The 25,403-nt window shown below is 30.1% G+C and overlaps 1 protein-coding gene across 27 annotated transcripts in view; it reads left to right on the forward strand.

Annotated features, from left to right (window-relative positions):
• LOC106881656 (calcium-dependent secretion activator 1) overlaps positions 1 to 24,203 on the forward strand; it is a 240,691-nt gene extending 216,488 nt beyond the window's left edge. For 25 of the 27 annotated variants that reach the window (XM_089359056.1, XM_089359105.1, XM_089359161.1 and 22 more), the window contains 9 exons: positions 3,478 to 3,633; positions 4,093 to 4,204; positions 9,476 to 9,514; positions 11,817 to 11,891; positions 14,127 to 14,210; positions 14,672 to 14,779; positions 17,068 to 17,172; positions 18,631 to 18,717; positions 21,882 to 23,647. In XM_089359056.1, the coding sequence (XP_089215182.1) occupies positions 3,478 to 3,633; positions 4,093 to 4,204; positions 9,476 to 9,514; positions 11,817 to 11,891; positions 14,127 to 14,210; positions 14,672 to 14,779; positions 17,068 to 17,172; positions 18,631 to 18,717; positions 21,882 to 21,968 (853 nt within the window). In that variant the 3' untranslated portion in view covers positions 21,969 to 23,647. Of the gene's footprint in view, positions 1 to 3,477; positions 3,634 to 4,092; positions 4,205 to 9,475; positions 9,515 to 11,816; positions 11,892 to 14,126; positions 14,211 to 14,671; positions 14,780 to 17,067; positions 17,173 to 18,630; positions 18,718 to 21,881 lie in introns of all 27 variants that reach the window. The other 2 variants (XM_089359140.1, XM_089359365.1) reach the window with 1 other exon arrangement.
• Positions 24,204 to 25,403: the final 1,200 nt, after the last annotated feature.

Genomic DNA, 25,403 nt, shown 5'->3' on the forward strand with positions numbered 1-25,403 from the left:
CCCCTCACACACACACACATACACAAGAAGGCTGTTTGACTGATTGTCAAAGATTCACTTGCTAAAATGTTTCATCTCTGGATCTCTTCCATCACTACTATAATAATTTTTACCCTATTCTGAACTAGCTAGCTGCACACTTTTCAGCACCCACGTCCACCACTGTCTCTCCTCCCATCCTTGCTCGTTTTTACTTACCAAAAATTATACCACTCTGGAATTCTCTCACCACCCCACTTTTCCTTCAATCATTAGCCTACAGATTCTCAAGCAGAATATTAACAACTTTAGTCACACCAGTTTTGGAGACCCGAAAAAGGTTAAGGATACAAACTCTCCTCTTCATACTAACTCATAAATAAAAGCAACTTGTGTCCCTAACATGTTTTAAGTAGTGATTTGAGGGCATTCAAGTATTTTTCAAACAATAATATACTCTTCTATTTCAGTAAGGGCATGTTAATGGTATGAGATTTAAGGCTTGCTTTGTTGTTTTCAGTATATCACACCAAAATTTACAGTATTCATAATAGTTCCTTAAAGTTCTACATTTTCTGGGTTAACATATTTATGGACATACATTAATTCATAAGCCTAGCTTCATATTTTTCTCATAGCTAGATATTGCATTTGATATTTTAAATACTATTTTTAGTGTCTTAGTAGAATATTCAGAACTTTAAATGACTATAAAGTTTTTAAAAAATAATCTGTGTGACTTCGATTTTTTGATTTAAAATTATATTAGAAATCTTGATATAAAATTCAATCATTAAAAATAACTGCTGTAAAATTAAATTGCTTTTTATTTTCCTCATAATTTTACAATAGCAATGTAAAAAAATTATGAAAAGTTTAAATTGATCTAGCCATAGATTTACTGAAACACTTTAATGTTTAAATTTAAACATATTTGTCTTGTACAAATTCATCGTCTGGAAATCATAATCTTTTCATTAATGATTAATGAAAAATGGCTTTTCAGAATTAAATTGCTGCACTAACCAACAAAATCTTGTGTGAAGCAAAATGAAGTGCCATTACAACTAGCAACATAAAATAACTATATTAAATATTAGACGATTTTTCTTAGTTTTTGTTATAGAAATTTTAACTGAAGGGATGCATTCGAATTTTTTTGTTTTCCTTCTTGATCAACTCAAACTACATTTTTATTATATTCTCCTTTATTTTCTTGTTTCTGCTCTATCAGTTTTCAAGACATCACTTCATTACATTCTACTAACCATTTATATATTTTATACAGATTGCTTTCAAGTTATATATACCTTTCATATGGAAATGCATATAAACAGTCACTAATCTTCCTTGTTCACCATTATCACCCAAACTCATGCATATCTACATACAATACACACATAATGACAAATGTTTATCCAAAATAGTAATTTAAACATTTACAACATCTCTTTTGCCCTGGTTAATGTTTATCAATCATTTATCATGCATGAAATATGCTTGATATTTATGTACAAAAGTAAACAATTAGTATTTTCCAATTCTCCTTTTTTCAAAGTTTAATACAATCAATGTTGTGCTTTAAACAATTTGATTTCTAGATTTTCTACTTTTTCTCATTCTCATTATTTACTCTCATCTTTTTCCTGTTCAATTTTATTGAGATTTGTCTTATAAATACTACAATTACATGTTTTTTTTTTTTATAGGAATGTTATTTTCACAAGTATTCCATTATTTTTAAATCATAAATTACTGTATCTATAGTAGTTGGTATTTATTATTTGCTTTATAAAGGAGTCTTTTCAATTCTAGTAATTTATATTGCTTAAACATATTGAAGATTATTTTAGTTATCATGAGATTAATAGTTACATTCAAAGAGCTATCATATAATCATCACTAAATTCTTCATTTTCAACACTTGCTAGACCATTACCGCAGTGTCATACTAGCAGTGCACATATTTTAAGTTAACTTATAAATTGATTGAAATTTATGTAATTTGCATCATAATTATTAAAATGTGTTACATTGTTTGTACAAAAAAATACTCATAAAACTTTGTTTCATTATATTCTCCAGATACTCTTGACTTTTTCTCAAAACTCTATTCTATTTCATCAGTTGTTACTATAAGCTATTTTCATTCAGTTAAAAGTTTCATTTCAGAACATATATTCTCTAACCTATATGAATTGTTGTAAAACTTTGATTTCTCTTGTTTTCTATATTAACTGATAGTTCATCAAAAAATTAATCTCTTTACTTTATTTGATATATTGTACCATAGTTTACTGTACAGAGCTGGTTATTTAGATATTGTTTCATGGTAAAAATTTATTTACTTCATTTTATCTTTAGCTTTATTTTAAAACATCTTAGAAATAAAATAGCTCAGTCTATAAAGGTACCAATTCATGAGTTTTGAGTCCAAATCCACTTGGGAAATTTTGTTGTATCTATGTTAACATCATTGGAAAAGTACCTATTGGAAAAGTACCTATTGGAAAAGTACTAGATCAAAGTGCAATAAATTCATGTACCATCCATTTGGAAGATTTATCTTCATTCACTTCATGCATTGAAACTGAAGCTAAATAATGGTTTTATGAGCTTAAATAGACTTTAAGCATTTACCTTTTTAACATAGCATTTTATTACATACTTCAATTGTCTTTATTTTTTTCATGAATGTTCTATTAATTTTCTTCCAATATTCCAATAATATCTCTAGAAAAGTTGTCATTAATTGAAGATTCCTTCAATTGTTCTTTTTAGTTGCTTCTTGCTATCTTATATGTTAAATATATATATATATATATATCAACCGAATTAAAAAGTTGTTTAATCTCATGGGGAATTTTCACACTATCAGCACATATAATATAATTAACTAGCAAAAGTTTTGAAATAACGATTATTCTACATTTCTCTACATTTTTTTCTTCTTTCACTAAATTTCATGCATACAGCCATATATATTTTTGCTTTTAAACATTGATAAACATACTTATTAGAAGGCAATATCAAACATCCAGAGAGGCACAATAATAAACTTCACATTATCACTTTTAAATCAATATCACAGTTACATAAAATTTTAGAATTCACTCATAGAAAAATGTTGAAAGGTGGCAATTTTAGTAACTGAATGGAAAATATATATTCTACTGTAAAATTTGTCACACTTAAAAAAATTCTATGAGTAACTTCAATGAGTAGTTTGTGTTTTAAAATAAAATGTTCCTATTGTCATCACCACACATTATTTTTCTTTGAAAGCTTTTAAGTTTATTATCGTTATTGACTGGAAAGGAAAACAAAATACCTAACTAAAACAAGAATTTAATTGGTGAAACATAACATTGTTATTTATTTAAATGCTTTCAACATCATTTTCTTTGCTTTTTTTTTTTTTTTTTTGTATCATTATACTTTCACATTGATATCATTAATATAATCATACTGATCAAGATTGTATCTTTTTTTTTTCAGCAATGGATGTGCAACATCAGAAGACATGTTATGGAAGTTAGATGCCCTTCAATCATTTATTCGAGATTTAAGGTGGCCAGAGGAAGTTTTTGCGGAGCATCTAGACAATAGACTTAAAATTATGGCTGCCGATATGATTGAAGCTGCGGCCAAACGGTAATTATTGTACATTTAACAAGTAATTGATATGTTGTATTAATACCGTTTAACCTTACGAATAGAGGATGCATTTTCATACTTTGGTATATAGGAGGATTTATATAAAAATGAACAAAAATATAAGTACAGTACTAGACCTCTGACAAGCTTGGTACCAGACATACTCTGCTGAATTTCTGGATGTTCTAGTTTTCTAGAGACAACTTAAATATATACTTAAAGTATAAAATGAAGTATGAAAAGTAAAGAACTAAATTGTATTTATGTATTCAAATTAATACACCTTTAAAGCAGGGTCTGTTTGATATTTATTAATCCAAAACTCAGAAAATAATAATCAATTGTGTAAAGTATTAATGTTTTTAATTACTCAATTTCTAATTAATATTTATATAATTTGTAATTTTATGTAATAAATTTTATATTAAATCATTGAATAATTTGATTGCTTTTTAGCACTTTAAAAGCATTTGAGACCTGGTTAAAGAAGAGTGGCAAAGGAACTGATTACATAGTTCACTCTGAGGTCTGTGTCATGATTAACGTAATCACTGATTGCAAAAACAAGGTATGTGTTAAGCCAGTAATGGCTTTCTAATGCTTTATTTTTTATCTTAGCTTGGTGGTTAGGTTCTAAGTATTTGAATCATTAGCTAAATTTTAAATTTTGTTATTGAAAATTCAGTGTAATTATATACAAAATACATTCTTTTTCTTACCTGAATCAAATTTGTAGAACTGTTAGTTTTTGAATGGCTAGCTAACTGCAGAATATTTGCTAGGCAACTATGTGAATTGCTGAAACATCAAATCCATTTTTGCACAAAGAAAAAGTTTTAAAATATTTCAAAAAAGAGAATATCCTCTTTTTAAAATGATATATATATATATGTGAAGGTTAAGTTTGGGTTTAATTAAATAAAGTGTCTGGGGTCTTATTGAAAAACTGTCTACAAAATTACTTTTGGTTTAAGTCAACAGTTTGTAGCTTATAGAATACTGAAAGTTGTAAATTCAGAAAAATTAGAATATGAAATGAAGTGATCTTCTAATAAAACAGATTTGAAGCCAAAAATATAAAAGGAAACAAGACAGGCTAGATGTATTAGTAATAGAAACAATGATTTCATGTAAAAGAAAGCATGTAAGAGAAAGCAGACCTAAATCTATAAAGACATGAGAGAAACTGAATACAACTGAGTAAAGAAAATATATAAAAAGCAAATTTCTGAGCAAAAATGTAAAATGTTTTTATGGTTATGGTTATGGTAATAATGCTTTTTGTATGAACACATTATCTATGTTTCTTGTTATTACCCGCTAAAGCCTATATTTGTCTACATATGTGATATAATAATTTTTCCAATAATATTTTTGAATACTATAGAATTTGGAAGAATTTAGTAAAATAACTTTTTTCCATTATAAACCCAGTGTTTGGAAGTAACTTATGAAAAAGGATTTTGCTTAAAATAATAATGGAAGGTCTTAATTTAAATTGAACACTTTAAAACAGATAGTTTTGTACCATATAACCAGAGGTGAGTTAATATTACAACAAATGGTCATGTTGCTACTTCTATACTAACCATTACTACTATGAACCAGTGCATTTGTCCTAACTTCTAGAGTTTTTTTGTTTGTTGTTTCATATGTCAAGAAATTAACTATTTTTTACTTCGTGTAATATGCTGTGTGGAAAATATGTCAAATTTATATTCTTTTTACTAATAGCAATATATTCATTAGTAACTTTATACTAGCTCAGTAATTGTTTTCCCCAGTTACTTTATCACATGAGAGTTTTTTTTTAATGGTGAAATAATCTGTTTTATAATTGTACCAATTATCACTCCTCAAATGCACTAGATTACTAATTTCATTAATGAGTAGCTCTTTTGGAAATATCATTTCATTGGTTTCACAATAACATTTTGGATTATTCTTTTTGAATGAAGTATGACTTTTATTAAAATTCTGACTAGGCAATTTAAATACTCAATAAACTCATGGGTTTCACTCAAGCTTTATAGAATCCATAATCTGAGTTGAAGAACTACTTTTATTTATTTACTTATCTATTTTTTAAATTTCTTTTACTGGTTTTTGGTTGGGAGTTAGGGATTATGCTATGTTCTTCCCAAACCCTCCTCTGATACTAATCAAACTATTGTAGTTAATGTTTAGCTTGTGGTGAAAATATGGGTAGAAAGGGAATTCCATGAGAATTCATGACGTGGTGAGGGCTGATTAAAGAAAGGAGCTATTGCAATGCTTGAGGATGGGAAAACAAGAATGGGTGACAAGAGGAGGAGAGCTGGGTGGGCTTGGGTGAAGGTGGTATGGAAGTAGCTCTGGGGACTAGAGACCATGATAGTAGCTGTAGAAGAGCTTGAGTCAGTAGACAAGGCATGTGTGTTGATGAGTGACAATCAGCTTAGTTTTGAATTTCATCTAGGTTGTTTTTTTATATGTAACAACAGATATGGGAGCAATATTCAATTATAGGTCTCATTTGAGCTTGTTAGGGAGTCAGCAGTTGTTTAGGACTCTTGGTATTGTCTAACTCATTTTACTATGTTGCAGATGACATTGTCAGGAAAGGTCATCAGTGATTGTGAATACTAGCATTTGTAATGTTTTGAAGGTTTTTATTGTGTATTGTTCAAGACTAGAAAGAATGGAGTGGAGGTGTGTTTCTTTGGTATGTGCATTGATTATATTTTTGTGTTGAGAGATTTAAAATTTTCGTTTCTCTTTGTGAAATGTTTTCAGTATCTCTGTTCTTGAAGTCAGTGCAGCAGGTTTGATGTGAGGTATCCAGAATACATATGAATGATACCTGAGTGTGGAAGGTTAAAGAGGAAGGAAGAGTAGTATTATCAGCATAGGAATAAGTTTTGTTAAAGAAGAGAGCAAATAAGTTGTTACTGTAGAGAAGGAAGTGTGAAAAACTTAATCCTCCTTGGAACACATGAGAAATGATGGGGAGAACCTTGCCAACACACTTGGGAATGATATGATTTTGCAGGAAGTTTCCACCATTTAAGAGATTTAAGTTGGATGACATTCATAGGCAAGCAGTTTAGTAAAAAGAGGTATTTTATGCAGGACACAATCTTGCTGATATTTAGTGCAACAAAATTGTTTTTGCTGAATTTCTCAAGGGCAAGGAACTACTCCTAAGATGTTGGAAGTGACAGTAATAGTATGATAGTTGGTGCAATCAGAGAGGTTTCTCTTTTTGGGGACGAGATACACTGTAGCATTATCCCAAGAAAGATTTCTGTAGATGATATAAAGAGGTTGGTGAAAACAGGAGCTAGCTCTAGAGTATACTATTTGAGGGTGAAGAAAATTGAATATATGCAGAGCTGATATCTTTGTTGGTTTAGAGTGGCTGGAAGTGTTTTCAGATGTGGCATGTGTGTTTATATGGTAGTGAGGTTGGTGGAATGAATACTGAAAGTTTGAGTGTAGTTTTATCTAGTGTGTGAAACATGAAAATGGATGAAAATCAAGCAGCAAACATGAAAGCTTTCTTAGCTTTTGTGTTTGCTGCTTCAGTTGTGCCATAGTGGGTTATAGGATTCTGCAAAATTAGTGGAGATCCCTTTAGCAAAAAACTAGAAGGATTTATCATAATTTGGAGTAGTGAGAGAGCTTTCAGAATGTGCCATATGCAACAGTATCTTTTGCTTTTCGAATGGTTGCTTTGCATCAATTTTACCTGTGAATAAACACCAACAATTGGTCAGTGATAACACAGTTGTTGTAGAGAGTAAAGACAACATTTAGCATGAGTGTTTGCAACTTAGTTAATTCTTCTAAAGGTAACCATTAACCAGGGGTGGATACTGAAATGAGTGGCTTGTTGGGCATACTGTTATCATTTTTTTTATCATCTCTAGGATGTAACAAAGCTGGGTTTTATGTGGTTATATTCAATTTTTATGTTTTTGTAATCAGTTTACACAATAAAATGCTGTGTTAAATCCTTTAATTGTTCAATATATCTCTTATTTTGTGACCCCTTTGTTTTTAGATGCATTACTCATTGTAAGGGTACCATACTAGCCAATCCATTCAAATGGACTTATTATTTTAAAGTCTTTCCTGTCTGTTTCTCATTCTTTCTGAGTTTATGCCTTGTTTTTGTTATATTTTTCATTGGTTTTGTCTTTTACTTCCACTTAGAGTTCAATTAAAAATTTGATGATGTATGCACGTGATATTATTTTCCAGCATGGGTGTGGCATGATCAAATTTTTCATTGACTGTAATTTCTATACAAACATTATGTATATATAAAATAATATTAAATATTGCTAGATTTTTATCAACTCTATAATTCATTTCCATATAAGAGTCTTGGCTCCAAAGAGAGCCTTAACACCTACATTTTGTTGTGCTGGTGAGATGTATTAAGTACTTCGTTTAGTTTAAAGTTACTTTTTCTGTATTTTTCTTTCTGTGGTTATCTGGCTCCTTAAATAAATAAATAAATAAATAAATAAATAAAATAAATAATAATAATGAAATTATTGTTTATAGTGCTCAGGTGCACTACAACTCAACAGAGGTGCATGCACAGTACATAGAATTATGTACAAAAGTCAGGAAAGTCATGATGTATATGTTTGCATGTGTATGGAGGGGGAAATATCAGGTGTAGTGTTGGCGAATTTCAAGATGCATGGAGGTTTTAAAGGATGCAATGTCTCAGCAACTAACAACTAATGCAGGTAGTTTGTTCCATGCTTCAGCAACTCTGAGTGTGAAAAAATTTTTCCAAAAGTCATGGGAGCTGTGCTGTTTCCTGACTTTGTAGGCATGCCCACCTGTGTTAGACACATGAAGCTCAAAAAGATGCTCAGAGTGGTTATTGGCGCGATGGTTAATAATTTTGTGGGTATTTACTAAGTCAGTTGCCAGATGTTGGAGCTTCAAGTATCTATGCCCAGAGAAGCAAGGTGTTCAGAGTATGGTAGACGCCTAAAAGTATTTGTATTGTCAAACATCAAACTTTTCACTGCACTATTAAACTACCAAAGGATTATAACAGATCTTGAATTTTATCTGTTTTGCAGTAATTTTTTAAATCCTAGAAAACTTGCTTGGTTTGATATGCTATCAACCAATTACTACATCTTTATCCCCATTTAATGTTATTGGAAAAAACTCAACACCTTGAATGTTGTTTTCCTATTACGTAATATTCATTTAACTTAATTTTTGCCATTTATTGTGGCCTTTTCTAATAGTTGTTGCAAAGAGGGTTGGTCATCACTACCTAACAATAATGGTGGTTGCTAACCTATCAGTACTCCTTGTATTAGGATGATTTGGCAAGTTTACTTTGTCTCTAACATTCTGTCTGTATTTCAAAATACTTCATAGTTGGAAGTCTATCTATGAAGGCTATTAAATAAGTCTACCCATGCGAATGTATTAAGCCAAAATGAGCATGACTCACTTAGAGTGAACAAGAACATGATCTCTGAAAGAAGCGGTTATAAAATTCAGATGCTAGAAAGCATTGGTTAATTAAGTTCAAACTTTTTTACAACCTTCATTTTGTTCCTGGGAAAGACTTATATTTTTTGCTTTAACTGGAAACAGGTGCAATTCCTGCTTTGTATTTAACTATTTGATATGTAAGACTAATTCTTCCAGATTCAGATATGAGAATGAAACCTATCTCATGCTTGCTGCCATGAAAAAATAAGTATAAAAAAATTCATAAGGCACTATTTCCTTTGGTAGGTATGACATGGAACATAGATTCCAAAACATGAAACCTTCGTTTTTGCTATATGATATTTCCACTATTTTGTAGGCATTGCACCTGTGTGCCTTGGACAGCGGGGAAAATATTGTAAGTATTTTAAAATACTAAAGTCTACTTTATGCATACATATGTATATATATATATATGTGTGTGTGTGTGTGTGTGTGTGTGTGTGTGTGTGTGTGTGTGTGTGTGTGTGTGTGTGTGTTCTTAATAACCAATTGTTGATAATATCAACACAATCATTTTCATTGTATTATTTTATTAAATAAGCTTAAAATTTGCAATTTATTTCAAGGAAAAAAAATTAAAAGCTGTTCAATAAGTTATCCTCAAAATTCAGTTAACATATTCATTTCTGACTTCAGCAAATAGCTTAAAATTTGAACCAACCTAGTACATTACTGGTATATATTTTATTGACCTTAGAGAGATGAAAATCAAAATCAACTTCAGTAAAATTCAAACTTAGTGGAATGACAGTTGGTAAATTGAGAAAATGTTTATTTGTATCTGTGTCAAAGTTATCATTACATACTTTTAAACCCTTATGACAAAAAAATCTAGATGACTAAACCATATAATTTCTCTTATATTTCTGCCTAAGTTCTCTTTATGCCACATCTCATCTGATTGGGTTAAATAGTTACCCATTTTGTTATTCTGGCAACATTCTTAATTGTCTCAAATGATAGCACAATAAAAATAGTTATATAGGATGTTAGTTAGCATACTACCTTCAAAATAATTCCCTTTTCACAGAAATTGATTTTCATAAAGCTCACTGGAAATTAGTAAAGATTAATCTAAGACAAACCTACCTCTGTGCACTGAAAGAATAAGAGCAGCTTCACATATCTCTCTATAGCTCTAATTTTTTTCTGATTATTAGAAATAAAATGCAAATAAGGAATACTGAATGCTCTATTTCAGTGTGGTTGACAACATTAACTCCCAACCTTTATACTCAGCACTGAAATGCAGCATAAAAGCCCAAACCCCCACCCCAAAAAGACTCATCTGTAATATCTTCTACTTATTGAAAACATACAGTACTTTGAATTATTTACCACTTTAAGAATATAGTTTCAAAATTAAAATTTTGTTTCAATATAATCACATCTAAACTGTACATAGAAGCAAAATATCTCTAGAATGACTGTTGCTTACCTTTTAAAATAACTCTTATTAAACATTTTTCAAATTTTTGTTTAAAGTAACTTGAATAGATGGAAATCCTTAGCTTTTGTAAAAAGCTTCCCTTATGCTTATTCAGAAAGGTGTTAGCATTTGGTCATCTTCATAAAGCTTGATTTCCTTCAAAATCATTAATTACATTGAGAAACAATGAACAAATTGTTAAATAAAATGAATTTTTCACAGTATGAAACTGTGTACTCCAACTGCAACAGGCCATTAAGTGACTTTTTAAATTTTTTTTTTCTTGAAAAGCTCAAGTGTGAACTGTTTTATATTTTGACTTGTCAAAGTATTGTTTAGCCTCAGGTTGGCTCTGAGTTAGCAGATCTATGACCAAAAGTAATCCAGCTGTGACAGCCTGTCTATTTTTTCAAACATAGTGTGTCTATGACTACAATATTCTATGTCCTTCCATTTTTCTAAAGATGGCAAAGTATAATATGAGAGAAATTTGACTCTTATTTCTAGCAGGTCTAAGTTGGTTCATTGTCAACATTTTTATCAAAAGTCATAAGCATATACTTTATTGCAACTCGAGAGATCTAATTATTACATGAAATACATAAAGTACATATTTCATATTACCCAAGAAATATATATAACTAATCTTGCCCTTTCTTTCTTTCTCTGCCTCCCTCTCATTAACCCTCCCCATTTCTCTCTCTCTCTCTCTCTCTCTCTCTCTCTGTACACACACACACACACACACACACACACACACACTTATTGGAATATTTTTCCATATTCCAATGAGATCTGGTATAATATATGATTGAACATAGCGGAACTCTTTTTTCCTTTCAGTATAAGAGTTTATTCAAGGACATGAATTATTTAGTCCAAAGAATCAATAAAAATTCACGAAGGAGAAAAATTAGTCTCCATTTATTCACTTGTCTATCAATGATATCCAACATAGAAAACTAAGCAAACACAAATGCAGAGAACCATATTTTCAATTAAACAAGAATCATTAAAAAAAAAAGTATAATGAGGAAAAAGAAAACAAAATTTTCTCTCTCAAAGATAAAAGGACACCTTCAAAATGTCCAGTTCTTCTTCCCACAACAGAACTTGTATATGTAATATCAATGTAATAATTTGACCCAAAATATTTAAAAAGAACATTTTTTAATTCATGTATTACATTCAGCAAATTATTGTCTCTGAAACTAACATTTTTTTATAGCACCAATACCATACAAAAATTGATGAATTCCTTGAAAAAGTACAGGTGCAAATGGGGAAATGCTTAGTTGAAAAAGTAAGTACTTTAAATATTCCTGTTCATGAAGTAACTAGTTTACAATTTTTCCCTTCTATCTCTCTCTCTCTCTCTCTGTCTCTCTCTCGCTCTCTCTCTTTCTCTCTCTCTCTCTCTCTCTCTCTCTCTCTCTCTCTCTCTCTCTCTCTCTCTCTCTCTCTCTTGTGTGTGTATGTGTATAACATCAGCAGCAGTACTTTATTTCCACATTCTGTTCTACCATGGGTTGGAGAACCATGACTTACTCATACATTCCATTTATACATGGTTTTCCAACTGGGAGCCATTCTTAACATCAACTATTTTACAGAGTATATTGAGTACATTCATTTGTGACACCAAATTTTGTTGCAAGGGGCATTTTGCCAATAAAAACTCAGATACTGATTATATTTTGCTTTTTTATTATTATCAGTCCATTAGTCAACTAATTAACTAATCAATTATTTAATTACTCAATTGATCAATCAAGCATTTGGTTCATCAATGTCATTTTGTTGCTGTTTGCTGTTTTATTCCTGTTACAAAGTGATTTCTCTCTGTTTTAATTCAGCATTTATAGTTTATATCTTTGAATAGGCTGTGTCATTTTAATTGGGGTAGTTTTCTTGGGTATTTTTGTATTGCATGGTCAATATCTACATACCTAGTTTGTGTGTGTGTAGTATGTATGTTGTTTAATTATGCCTGTCAGTGCTTGATGCCTTGTGATTTCGCAGTTTTAAACTTCTTGCATATTCTTCTACTGTTTGGTCTAAAACACCTCATCAAATAGACAATTCACAATGATGTCACAAAAAAGCCAGGAATGGAAAAAAATAAGTCTTTAAACCCTATTAGAGTTATATGCCTATGTTATAAGAGATGAAAGTACTTCAAGAAAAGCTAAAGCTTAAGCATAAACCCAACCTTAACCCTTACTAATAGGGTGGAACCAAACAGGTAGTTAAAATATGTTTCCATTCATGAGGATAAGGGAGAAAATTTTGCTATTAGTATCCAGTAAGGACCCTGAGAAGAGTAAATTCTTAAGAACAATCCTTTTCTCTGCTTAAAATGTTTTCACCTCTTGCTACTGTTGTAATATGGCCTGCACTCTTCCATAATCTCCAGTTGACATTATATTGCACAGCATTATCATGCATTTGTATGTTGTGATATAATAGATTTTTACTCAGTTATTTCTCCATGGAAGACTGGAAATGAACAACATTGCTTGTGTAATGATGATGATGACACTCATTAACAGTCATTTGATGGTAAGACAAGGCTGTGTCCAAACAAACAAACACACATACAAATATAAATATACACAGAACCAAACTTTATTTCTAGTGCATTCAGTGCTCACAAAACAAGTATGTACATCATGCTGAAGTGAAAATACATTTTCCTATAACAAAATCCATCTTGAATAGTCTAAGAAAACTTCCAGCATTTGACAGGAATAAACAGGGCTTGAATGTTAACCCAGTACACATATACACACATACATGTATATATGGATATACACACACACACCCATAAAACCATTATATATATATATACTCATTAGAGAGTTTGACTGAGATCTGGGAAGCCTGGAGACTGCACCAGGCTCCAGTCTGATCTGGCAGTGTTTCTACAGCTGGGTGCCCTTCCTAATGCCAACCACTCCGACAGTGTAGTGAGTGCTTTTTACATGTTGTGGTGGGTGGGTCTTCTTGAGTACAGCAATATGTTACATATTTATACACACACACACATGCATACTCATATCATCATTATTATTTAACATCCATTTTCCATGGGGATATGTTGGACACTTTGATAGAATCCACCAAGCCACAGGGCTGCATCAGGCTCCAATATCAGCTTTGGCATGGTTTCTACAACTGGATGCTATTCCTGACACCAACCACTTTATTAGTGTGTGCTGGATGCTTTTTGTGCCACCAACACTAGTAAGGTCACCAAGCAGTTTGCAAGACAGGAAAAGAACAAAAAGTTGAGGGTAGGGGTGGGGGGCAGACAGACAAACAGACAGGAAAGCAAGTAAGAAAAAGTTATTTTAATATTATTATTGATAATAAGACAAATCAAGTATTATTTAATGCTTTCTTTTCTCTCATTTAAACCTCCTAACCTTTACTATTATTTCTCAACTTTTAATTCTATTTGTCATTTTTCTAAACAAAATGTGTATCCAAATTTGTCAAAAGTATATTTCTTATTCATTTGAATATTATTTTACAGTTATTATCTGTTTTGGAATCAGTTCTCAGTAAACTTGCTCGTTATGATGAAGGAACATTCTTTTCGTCTATTCTATCACTTACGGTAAGTTATTAGTATTTAAAATTATATTATCAGATTTATGCAATATTGTAAAATAAGCTTCAGTTGAATTTTTATTAGTTTTTATTTTTAAGGTGAAGGATACATCCCCTTTGCAAGTGTTTGAAATTGTTAATTATATTTTTTAAAAAAAAAAGGAAGATATCAAAAGCCTTTGCTTTTTAATTAACTCCCTTTACTAAATGTTTAGTTGTTTCCCTTCCCTACTGAAATTAGAATTAAAGAATCATTATTTTGATGTTTGTTGCTATAAAGTAAAAAAATTTGCTCTTGACTGGATCTGTTATTTCTTCTGCTGAAAAATTTGGTAGCTTATAAAAAAACCAAGCATAAGATTTTCCTTTTATTTAAATGGATTAAATGTTAGCAATAAAAAATATATGTAAGAAAATATCTCTTTTAAAGTTAATGTTTATATTGCTATATCTCTAATTTTTTTTTAGAAACCTGTGAATGAACTTGGAAAAGCTTATGTTGATTTTATGCGAGGAAATTTAGAGCAATTAAGACAAAGACTCGCTGATGAATTATTGACACTTAATATATTTGAGGTAAGTGAACTGAGTCCTTACTTTTTCTTCATAGTAAATTATATGAGAACCAGAGCTTACCTTTGAAATAAGGATGTTTCCAGTTGAAGCTGGCTCTCCTATACCCATCAATATATAGATAAATAGTAATTTTTATTTTATGGATAGATATTACTGTGCTGGTACCACATTGTGTGAGTTCCACATTGTACTGGTGCCATGTAAAAAGCACCCATTACACTCTGTAAAGTGGTTGGCATTAGTAAGAGCATCCAGCCAGAGAAACCTTGCCAAAACAGGCACATGGAGTTTGGTGTAGCTCTCCAGCTTGCCAAACTGTCCAGCCCATGCCAGCATAGAAAACAGTCATTAAATGGTGGTGGTGATGATGATGATGGTGTTGAAGAGAAGTCAAGAAATCACTCCAGACAGAGGTGCAAAATTTTGAAAATAGTTTAAGAATAAAATGACATGGAATATATTTGGATTTTAACAGAATGATATTCCAAATTCAATGAAAATGTTTATTTCTGAAATAAACCTTTCAAAAAGGTTATATACAAAAACATTCCACACACTACAAAGAGTATAGTTTAATTTTAGTATTCTTTTTCAATAAATTTACCTTACGTGCCTTATATCAAATTTCTCTATGGTTTATACCCGCTTAAAACTATTTAATACGTCCTCCTCTTCATTAAAGTATGTGTGTATCTGTGTATGTTATAGTTTGAAAATTGCTTCATGAATTATTTTAGTGTAGGAACCCATTTACTTACAAGCATTCTACCTAAACACTGACATCTACATTTTCTAATTATGTATCAATCATACTATTCTAGGAGAGTATTGAGTAATACTGCTCTTCTAAAAATAATATTGGAAAGGTAAATTCTTCAAGAAGTACTAAATGCAAAAGAAGGTAACTTGAACATTAACAGTTTTTTTTTGACATCATGTCATGCTTGAGAAGAAGACTCATCAAGCCAAGCAAAATCGCAGTCATGGCAGATACCAGTGTCACACAAATGGCACCCATGCCGCTAGCATGTAAAAGCACCCATTACACTCTTGGAGTGGTTGGTGTTTGGAAGAGCATCCAGCCATAGAAAACCATGCTAAATCAGACTGGAGTCTGATGCAGCCTTTCAGCTTTCTAGCCCATGTCAAACCGTCCAACCCATGCCAGCATGGACTACATTAAATGATGATGATGATGATGATCACAATAAATTTCTTCTTTCAAGATTGTTGGATAGGCAGTGAAACCATTCAGCTAATATTTGGTTTTGTATCTGAGCCTTCACATATTAATTGAATAGCTTTAACCCTTAGACAGTGGACATCATCAACTGATATTTCAAAAATTTTACATGGTTACAGCAACTACTTCATCAAATGTGCTTCAGTGTAAGCATGAGAAATCAAGTCGCAAATGGAAGATTCCTTTAACGATGAAGTTTTTTTCTGACTTTCCTCCATCTTCAGATGAGGTAGATGATGATGATGATGAAGAAAGTGATGCATTAATCAGTTCTGAATGGAAAAAAAGCACCAATTTTTCTCCAGTTGTACATTTGTTTGACAACAACATGGAAATCTCTGATGAATTTATGTTCACTCAATTTAATGGTACTATTTGATCATGTGATTGTAAATTTTATTGTAGAATTGACTAATAATTATTGTAGTTTTTGTACATATTTAATGTGAAAATATCTATAAAACATCCACCCCTAGGGGTCAGCCACACTTAAGTGGCAATATACTACACTTTATCGTGCAGTTACTGTTAATACTTCATTTAGAGAATTAACATATCTATAAAAATTATTCTTAAAAAAAGAGTTTTTTAAATTTTTTTGTCCATTTGGCACACATATTCATGCAGCCCTTTCCCACTGTTTAAGGGTTAAAATAGTACATATATTAATATGTTTTCTTAACCTATAATATGCATTATCTCTTTTTAATACATAAATTTAAATAAATAAAACTAATTTTAGCTTAGAAATGTGATAATTAAAAGTCTCCTCTTTATTGAGTAAATGACTCTGAAATAGGTAAGTATCTCTAATGGGTAAATAACTCTGAAATATTTGCAGTTGATATTCATTCAAATATAAATTACAATTAACTTTAAAATTCACAAAAGAAGCAACATTAGGTACAGATAACAGAGCATAACTTGCAAATTTGCTTAATTTATGCTAGCTTTAAAAATATGAAAGATAGAGAAACTTGTATAATTTACCGTTTACTTTGAAGTGTATTCATTTTGCTCAATAAATATAAATGTTCTGTTACAGCAATGGTACACTGGACAAACTAAGTTGATATGTGATTGGCTCACTGAACGTTTAGATTTGAGTCTTCATCCATACCAATTAACATGCATTATGAATATTAACAAGGTATGCAGTGTTAAATTTCTCTTACAGAGGAGCTTCATTTTAATGCATATCCTCTATAATGCATTTAATTATAGAGGAAATGCATTTTAATGAAAAATAGTGTTTAAGCTTCTTTAATGTATTCTTGATGCATATTCAAAAATAAATATCTTTGATTAGAGACTCACTAAAGAGCAATAATATTGGTGTGTGCAATTATATTTAACATCTTTTCATGCACACATGACAAAGATCTTTCCATGCTTGGATGTACATGTTCTGTTACATACAATTGTACTCACATATATAAATATCCTAAGAATTGGTTATGATTAGTTGAATCAGAACCAAAATATTCAACAATTCTTTGTCTTGAGAAATTTAATGAATTATATTTAAGGAATACTTAATTTTTTTATGACTGTTTTATACTTTTACATTTTTTTTTTTCAAATATTAAGTATTTTTGTTCACCTCATTTGCACAAGCTGCTAAAATCATTCCTTTTTTACCAAATTGAAAACTTATTGGTTCAATTAGTTGACTTATGGTTATTTAGTACCAAACATTTTAAAATAACAATAACTTGCATTCCTTTATTATAAAAATTAAAGCTTTTATCAATAATATTACTTTTATATTATCAATTAAGATTGTGATAAAGTTATGGAATGGAATAATGGTCATATGTATTAACAAATAATAGTCCTAAAGTCTCTCAATTTCTAATCGATAAAGACATCTTATTTCATTTCATCTATTTTGCCCACTTAGTCCTAGGAGTATCATGGAAGCAGAGTCCTCAAGCATATCTTCCATTAGTTCCTTCAGAAAGTCTCCATTTGATATAGCTGGATCCCTAAGCAAGATCAACTGAGCTTATGGATGTTATCCAACCTGCTTGCTCTTGGTCTACCCCTGGGTCTCCTGCTAGTTGGTTTTGCTTATAAAACCTGTCCAGTGATTCTTTCCCAAAACATTCTTATCATGTGTCCATAATATCACACCTGTAATCTCTAAATTCAGAGAAGTAGTGGCTCTATCTGGAGCACCCCTCTGATTGGAGGAACCCCATTTGATATATAATGTAATATATTGTATATCTGATAAAGATATACAATGTATAATATTATCATGCATATTACCCCAAAAGGTTTCTAATATTAGCTAAAAGTTGTTTTTTTTTAAATGATATACTGATGCTATGGGGGTTTTCTTACATATATTTAATTATATATGTACATTAAATTTTAATTCAATTTAAAATACCTTTCTTAGCTCATCATTTTGGGGTGGGAGGAATTGTCAAATATAAATAAACGGAATTTGAAACTTTAGAAACTAATGCTGGATAAACATTTAATAAGATTCTCAAAATAATTATGAAATAAAATTTCTATATATGTTATATCTATAAAAAAAGAATTGTTTTTCATTTTTCAGTATAAAAGACTTATATCTAATTTTATTATTTTTTAGAAATACTATTCAGATTTTGAACTGCAAGGTGTACCAGAAACAACTCTCAATAGTAAAACATATCAAACTATATGCAGTCGACTCCAGGTAAATGATAACTTTATAATATGTGATAACTGTTATAATCTTCTAGTTATTTGAATGGTATCAAATCTCCTTCTTCTTGCATTTCATAGCTTAACAAACATTAATTGCTCCAACTCTTTGAATCCATGAATACTCTTTAGCAAGTGCAATTTTGTTTAACTATACCCCTGGAAGACACAAAAGCAGACAGTCACATGGTGTTGTGTTTATTGTTGAAAATAATGATATTTCTACCAATTAACAATTGTTAACACAAAACCATGTGGTCACTCACTTTTGCATCTTCCAGGACTATAGTCAAGCAAATAGTGCCTGCTAAAGTGTTCTTACAGGTTCAGAGGGCTAATGGCATATCTACAGTATGCTGGATTAGTCATCAATCAAGTAAAGAAACTAGTAACCATCATCTTTTGTCATTTCAAATGGCTGAAAGGAAAGGATTAACCCTTTAGTTACCAATTTGCCTGAAGCTACTTCTGGTTCTATGATTAAAAAAAACTTCCTGTTTAAAACTGACTTAAAGTAAAACCTTCCATCAAAAATTCATGCTGATTTATTTTCAAAATTAATTGAAATAAAGGAGTATATTTCAACAGATATATGGTAACAAAAAGGTTAAAAAGATAAATACAAATTTAAAGTAGAACTAAAAACCATTTTTCCCTTTCTGTTTACAGCCATCAGTTCTGATTCCTTTTAAATGTTATCTTTACCATCAACAGCACACAATTTACTTCTATTGACTTCCAACAGGCACAATGACTTTCAGAGTTAGTAATAACTGGGTTATGCTCTGTACAAGAATACTATGACCTTAGTATTTCTACTCTCATCTACTCTTAAAGTACAAGTAATGCTAAGAAAATTAGTTCAGGATTCTGAGACTTAGTTTTTTTGTTTGAAAAAGCCTGGATGACACCCCTAATATTTGGCTAATACTATATTCTATTGATTATGGAAAGATGAAAAGCAAAGCTGAATTCAACAGAATTTGAACAAAGCATCCAAAAGCTGGAACAAATATGGCAGAGTATTTGGTCAAATGTTCTAGAGATTCTGCCAGTCCACTACCTAGAAATTATGTCAATTTGCTAAGCTTGTCAAGAAAACTACATTGGTACACATTCCTTTAGGCTACAGAATGGAGTACATTCCTATTCTCTTTGAAGAATTAGTTATTCTCTATGATGTCATTATGTTTAAAATGTGTCCATTATCAAAAGAAACAACCTTTATCAATAAAAAGATGACTCCCTTCCAAGAGTTCCAAATAACCTGAACACATCATATCTCCAGATATATCAATGACCAAGAAGATATGGTTTCTAATTAATAATTCTCAAGGTTAATATTAAAGTCCAAAAGCCTCAACAACCAATGGTCAATGCAAAACAAATTACTCATCACTTGATCTTGAATGAGAAAAGTACGAAGTACCAAGTTAAACTGTAACAAGTACAGTGATAAATCCTGGTTACACCAGTTCACTAACCATGGAAGAACTGGAGACTGCTATTTTATATCTTAAATCCAGAAAGACAATTAGTTTAGATGACATTGCAACTAAACAGATCAAGTATTTTGAACCCGAGACAAAGGAGTGGCTTCTACAGCTGTATAGTCATTGTCTGACAGCATATGAACTTCCTGAGATCTAGAAGGTTTGTGGTTGGTACTGCTGAAACTTGGGAAGAATATATACTACAGATCAGTCTTGCTTCCCAATCGTACCTGTAAGCTTTTTAAGCACTTAGTCCTTAACAGAAAAGTACCAGCAGTGGATGTATGTCACATCTCTGAGATGACATTAGCAAGATTTGTTCTGGGAAATCAATATAGGCTGAGAATTCAACCTCACTCAGCACCACATTAAGAATGATTTTGGAAAAAGAGATGGTAACTGGCATGGTGCTTGTTGACTTTTCTGCAGCTTATTGCAGTCTGTAATAGATGTTTGTTTGGCAAAATACTGGAGACTATAAAGGGATTCTCACCTATAAAGTAAATTGAATGTTTACTGGAGAACAAGATATTTCTTGTGGAGTTTGGCTGTATGAAGAAAGGTTTACCTTAAGACAACAGGATATTTTTTTTTTTTGTGGTGTTGAGTCATAAATGAAGTAGGTGTTGTAGACTGAAGACAGGAGAGCATACTTTATTCTATGCTTTCCAATATCTATACCAATAACCAACCAAAAATTGATGATGTTTACTGATTTGTGTTATGCTGATAATCTGTGAGTTGCCACACAAGATACAGATTTCTTAATAGTCCAATAGTAAAAGAAAAACTGACAAACTTCCTCATTCAGCTAATGCCATAATATGAAAAGAATTACTCTGTGCCAAACCATCTAAGATACTGATGTTTGCCTTCTGTTTGAGAAACAGTGAAGCAAAACACCAAGTAATATTGGTTTGGAACATTTCTTTTGAGAACTGAAAACCCAGTTTATGTAAGTGTTATTCTTCATTGCTGTCTCAACTTGAAAACATCATCAGCAAACTTACAAGTACATGATGGAGTACAAGTCTTCATAGTTCAACTAACCTAGATGTTTCCTGCTCCACAGCTGAATACACTATCTCAATATGTAATAGATCTACCCATGCTAACAAGTATTGTGCTTCCTGTCAACTGATCACAAGTTATCTTAGACATACAACTACTGACAGTCTCCATATTATGACAAGCATAGCTTCACCAGTCATTGGCAACCAGTATGAAGGGGCCTTAGTAGTACCAAATAGATGAATTGCATCCTATGTTTAACCAAACAATCTCTTATTTTCATTTACTTTATTCAGACAGCTTTCTTTGCAGCTTCCCTTTCTTTCTCCTCTATTATTTAGTGTGGTTTATGATTTTAGAAATCAAAATGTATATTTCAAAATTTAGACTAAAAGCAATTGGTTTGTCTTCTATAGCCTACTTTAATTCAATTTGAAATGTTTAAAGTGTCAAAGCAATGCTAAAAAGTCATATCATTGTTTTATTTTCATTCTATCATGTTTATATTGGTTTTGTGTAATATAATTCACTTTTGCAGCCATTGTTAAGATTCTGATTATTGAATCATCATCATCATCATTTAATGTAAATTCTTCCACATAAAAAGAAAGAAAAACATCAGATATATCTTTATTATTTGTTTATTTATCAGGTGGAGGAGGCCACTCAGTCCGTAACCCAGTCAGAAAGTGGACTGCGAGGACGTTTTATGACAAGTGGAGAAGAAGAATCTGACTAAGCAAATATTAAATGGAGATCGTGTTTTGATATACATTTCTATTATGACATCATTCCTTAAAGATACTACAGTTTTTAGTCTTTAATTTAATAAAAAACTAGCATTTGGGCAGTTGTTTTTCTGCCAACCAAATAGCAGTATCCACAACTGATACTGTCTTTCTGTTTGTATCAGCACTAGATCCAGTGTAAGTTGTTTCACATTCTGGTATGCATGCTTGCTACATGAGTTTTTGTGCAACAGAACCCAAGAATTTATCTATAGAGTTACGTCTTTCATTCATTGATTTCTGTAAGAAATATTTGCAATTCCAATATTTCATTGTTTTTTTAATTATTATTTTAATACTGATTTCTTTTCATGATTGGCATGATAGTGTTCATCCATATTACCTTTCTACTGGAACTAAAATTATATAATAGTATTGTTGTACTAGTAGTAGGTGGTATTAAACTTTTATACCTAACCACTTATCCCTGGTTCTACTAATAAATGAGCTTTTGGAAATTTTTGATATAATATCACTACTTTGTTCGACTAAAATGATGAATCCTGTAACAACCATCTGTGGGCCTCTCTGCAGTTCAATCATTTGCAGCATCTTTTCATACTGAACAAAGTAGTGATCATTAATATTCATATGGCTATAAATGATGCAATAATGCTAAAATTAATTGTACCTAAGATATAAAAAATCTTCAGGTATCATTACTTCACTATGAAAAGTGAAATGTCCTTTGTAGATTCATTTTATTACTTTTATCTCAGAGCTCATTGATCCAGCTGTTGAGGCATTTTCCTCTTTTTTTTTTTTAATATACGTTATTTTATGATGAGCTTAATGTTGTGTAAATTTAGCTATTTTAATATGAGCTTTCAAATTCATTAAAACTTTAATAGAAATAGATCCTTATAGCCTTCAAATGTTTTCCAGGAATTTTGCTCCTTTATTTTCTAATTATTAAACTTTGAAATGAATTTCAATTTTATACTATCTCACTAGATACCATATCATAAAGCAATACTAAATAGTATAACTAGGAGTTATGTCAATCTTTTCTTATTTGTTAAGATTTTATATTTAGGTGATTTCTATACTACATCACCTCCAATATTTCTACTAGCTCTTGCCTTTTGACAATTAGTCTCTTGCTGATTACTAAATAACTTCTTAACTAAAATAAAGGGAAATCTTTGTAATACATTAGTTTACAAACTTTTTTAAAATTATAGACATAACTGTTATTAGTTATGTTCAAATTTTACTGCCTGTTAATGGTTTCATTTTTATAGTGTGTAATTTTATTTCTTTGGGGGTTTTCCAATGATTAATTTGAAGATTTATTCCAAGGAGAAATGTTCATGAGACGTGCATGTTAAAGTGTTCTTTTTTTCCATAATGATTGACTAAATACATTCCATATTTACAAATTTATGCTGTAAGTTGATTAATTCTTGCATTATATATTACTGAATATATATTCATGTTGTAAAGTTGTTTGGAATGCATGCAAACACTGTTACAAAAATTACCTGTTGTTACTTATACAAAATAACCAAATAGGAGAATTTTATTTGTATTTTGCATGCAAGACACCATTATATAATTTTTCTTTAATTAAAAATTGAAGTTTTAATACTTTTTTTTTGATATTTGAAAATTAAATAATTTTAAATTGTTTCTTGATATTGTTTTGGTTTCACTACCTAAAATATATATTACTTTATAACTAAAAATATATATTATTTTATAACTTAAATCATAGTTCCTAGAAATAATGATTAGATTAGAATAGATTTATTTGAGAAACAATCAATTAGTACTGGGGTTGTATAGATAGAGAAGACTCAATAATCTGAACATTTACTTTATGAAGAGTTTTAATCTATCAAATCTTAAAATAGGAAATTGATATTTTTGTCTTATTTTATTCCTTTAGAAATAAAATAATCTCAGCTTTCTAAACTTTGATTTATCTTAAATAATGACTACTTACCAACCCTATTCTTAAGTTTAGGTTTCTTTATTTTTTTATCATTATATATCAGTTCTAATTATATTTGCTCAGTAAACCTAAATATATTGCCACTTCTTTCTAAATTTCATTTTCTTTAATCATCTTATTAATGTTTTCCACGCTATTTTAGCATCAATTTATCTAAGTCTAATATATGATTAAGACAACTTAAAATTTAAGAATTTAAATACATTTATTCAATTAAGTATATACAAAATGGAAAGAAATTGATACTTTCTGTGTTTGATCAGCAACAATAAAAATAGTTGTTCTCATAATCATCATTGTAAACCTATCACAACTGCAGCTATCACTTTTCAACTATGACATTTAGCAATAATAATGATAGCTATTTTATAATAATGATGGTGATAATGATGATGTTGATAACAATTATAACAGTAATATTACCACCAGCAATAATATATTAATCATGATTTAAATTTGAAGACCAATTCGTGTTTAATCATATAATCAGTTTAAAGTAATTTAGCTTAGTGTTAACTAGGAATAATAGTAATAATAATAATAATAATTTATAATTTAAAATTTTTCTTTGCACTTCTATATAAATGATATCTAGTAATAACTTATGAATAAATTTTTTTTCTTACATGTTAATCTCATTTTTAAAGAATTATCTCCTTAGTTTCTTTAAATATATAAAAGAATAAACTTTATAGATTTTTCGTAAGATAAACCACTGGGTGTATAATTTTAATGTTTGATGTTTGTTTTGTTGGGTTTTTTAAAAATAAATTTTTGGTTAACATTTCCAAGTGGGACAATTATCACATTTGACTGGTATGTGACAGTTAAAGTAATAACGTTCATTCATGTCACCATATTGGATTTAATAAATATGTGGACTTATATCTAATTCAAGTAAATTTTTCAATTTAAAATTTTCTCTTTATCTATGTTTTGTTAATTTTGTTTAAATTTCAAAATTTTAATAATAAAATTATTAATCATAATATTAAAAAAATGTGGTTTTCAATTATTTTTCCATTGTTATTTGTTATTTCTCTTATATAATCTACAAAATTATCTTGTAGTCAAAATATTATGTATGACAACTATGTAAGAAGTATTCAATTAATTCCATGAAATTGCCATTTTGGTAAAATTCATGCATTTAATGTTTTCACTAGATATATTAAAAGATGTATATATTTTCCTTTTTTGTTAGGATTTTCAAATTATATATCTGAAAAAATATTGCACTTTAGATAAGGACTGGAGATTTAAAAAGAAGGCTAATTTATTTGAAAAGAAGAAACCATCTAACTTGAAGATATTCTTGTATGGTGTTCTGACATGTTTATGGTAAAGTGAATGACATCTCAGATTAGAATATAGAAATTGGATAATTAAAGCTGTTGTCAAAGCTTTAACTAAAATAATTAACTACATT

The sequence above is a fragment of the Octopus bimaculoides genome, chromosome 1, assembly GCF_046866305.1.
Source record: "Octopus bimaculoides isolate indiv1 chromosome 1, ASM4686630v1, whole genome shotgun sequence".
In the NCBI taxonomy this organism is placed as follows: domain Eukaryota; kingdom Metazoa; phylum Mollusca; class Cephalopoda; order Octopoda; family Octopodidae; genus Octopus; species Octopus bimaculoides.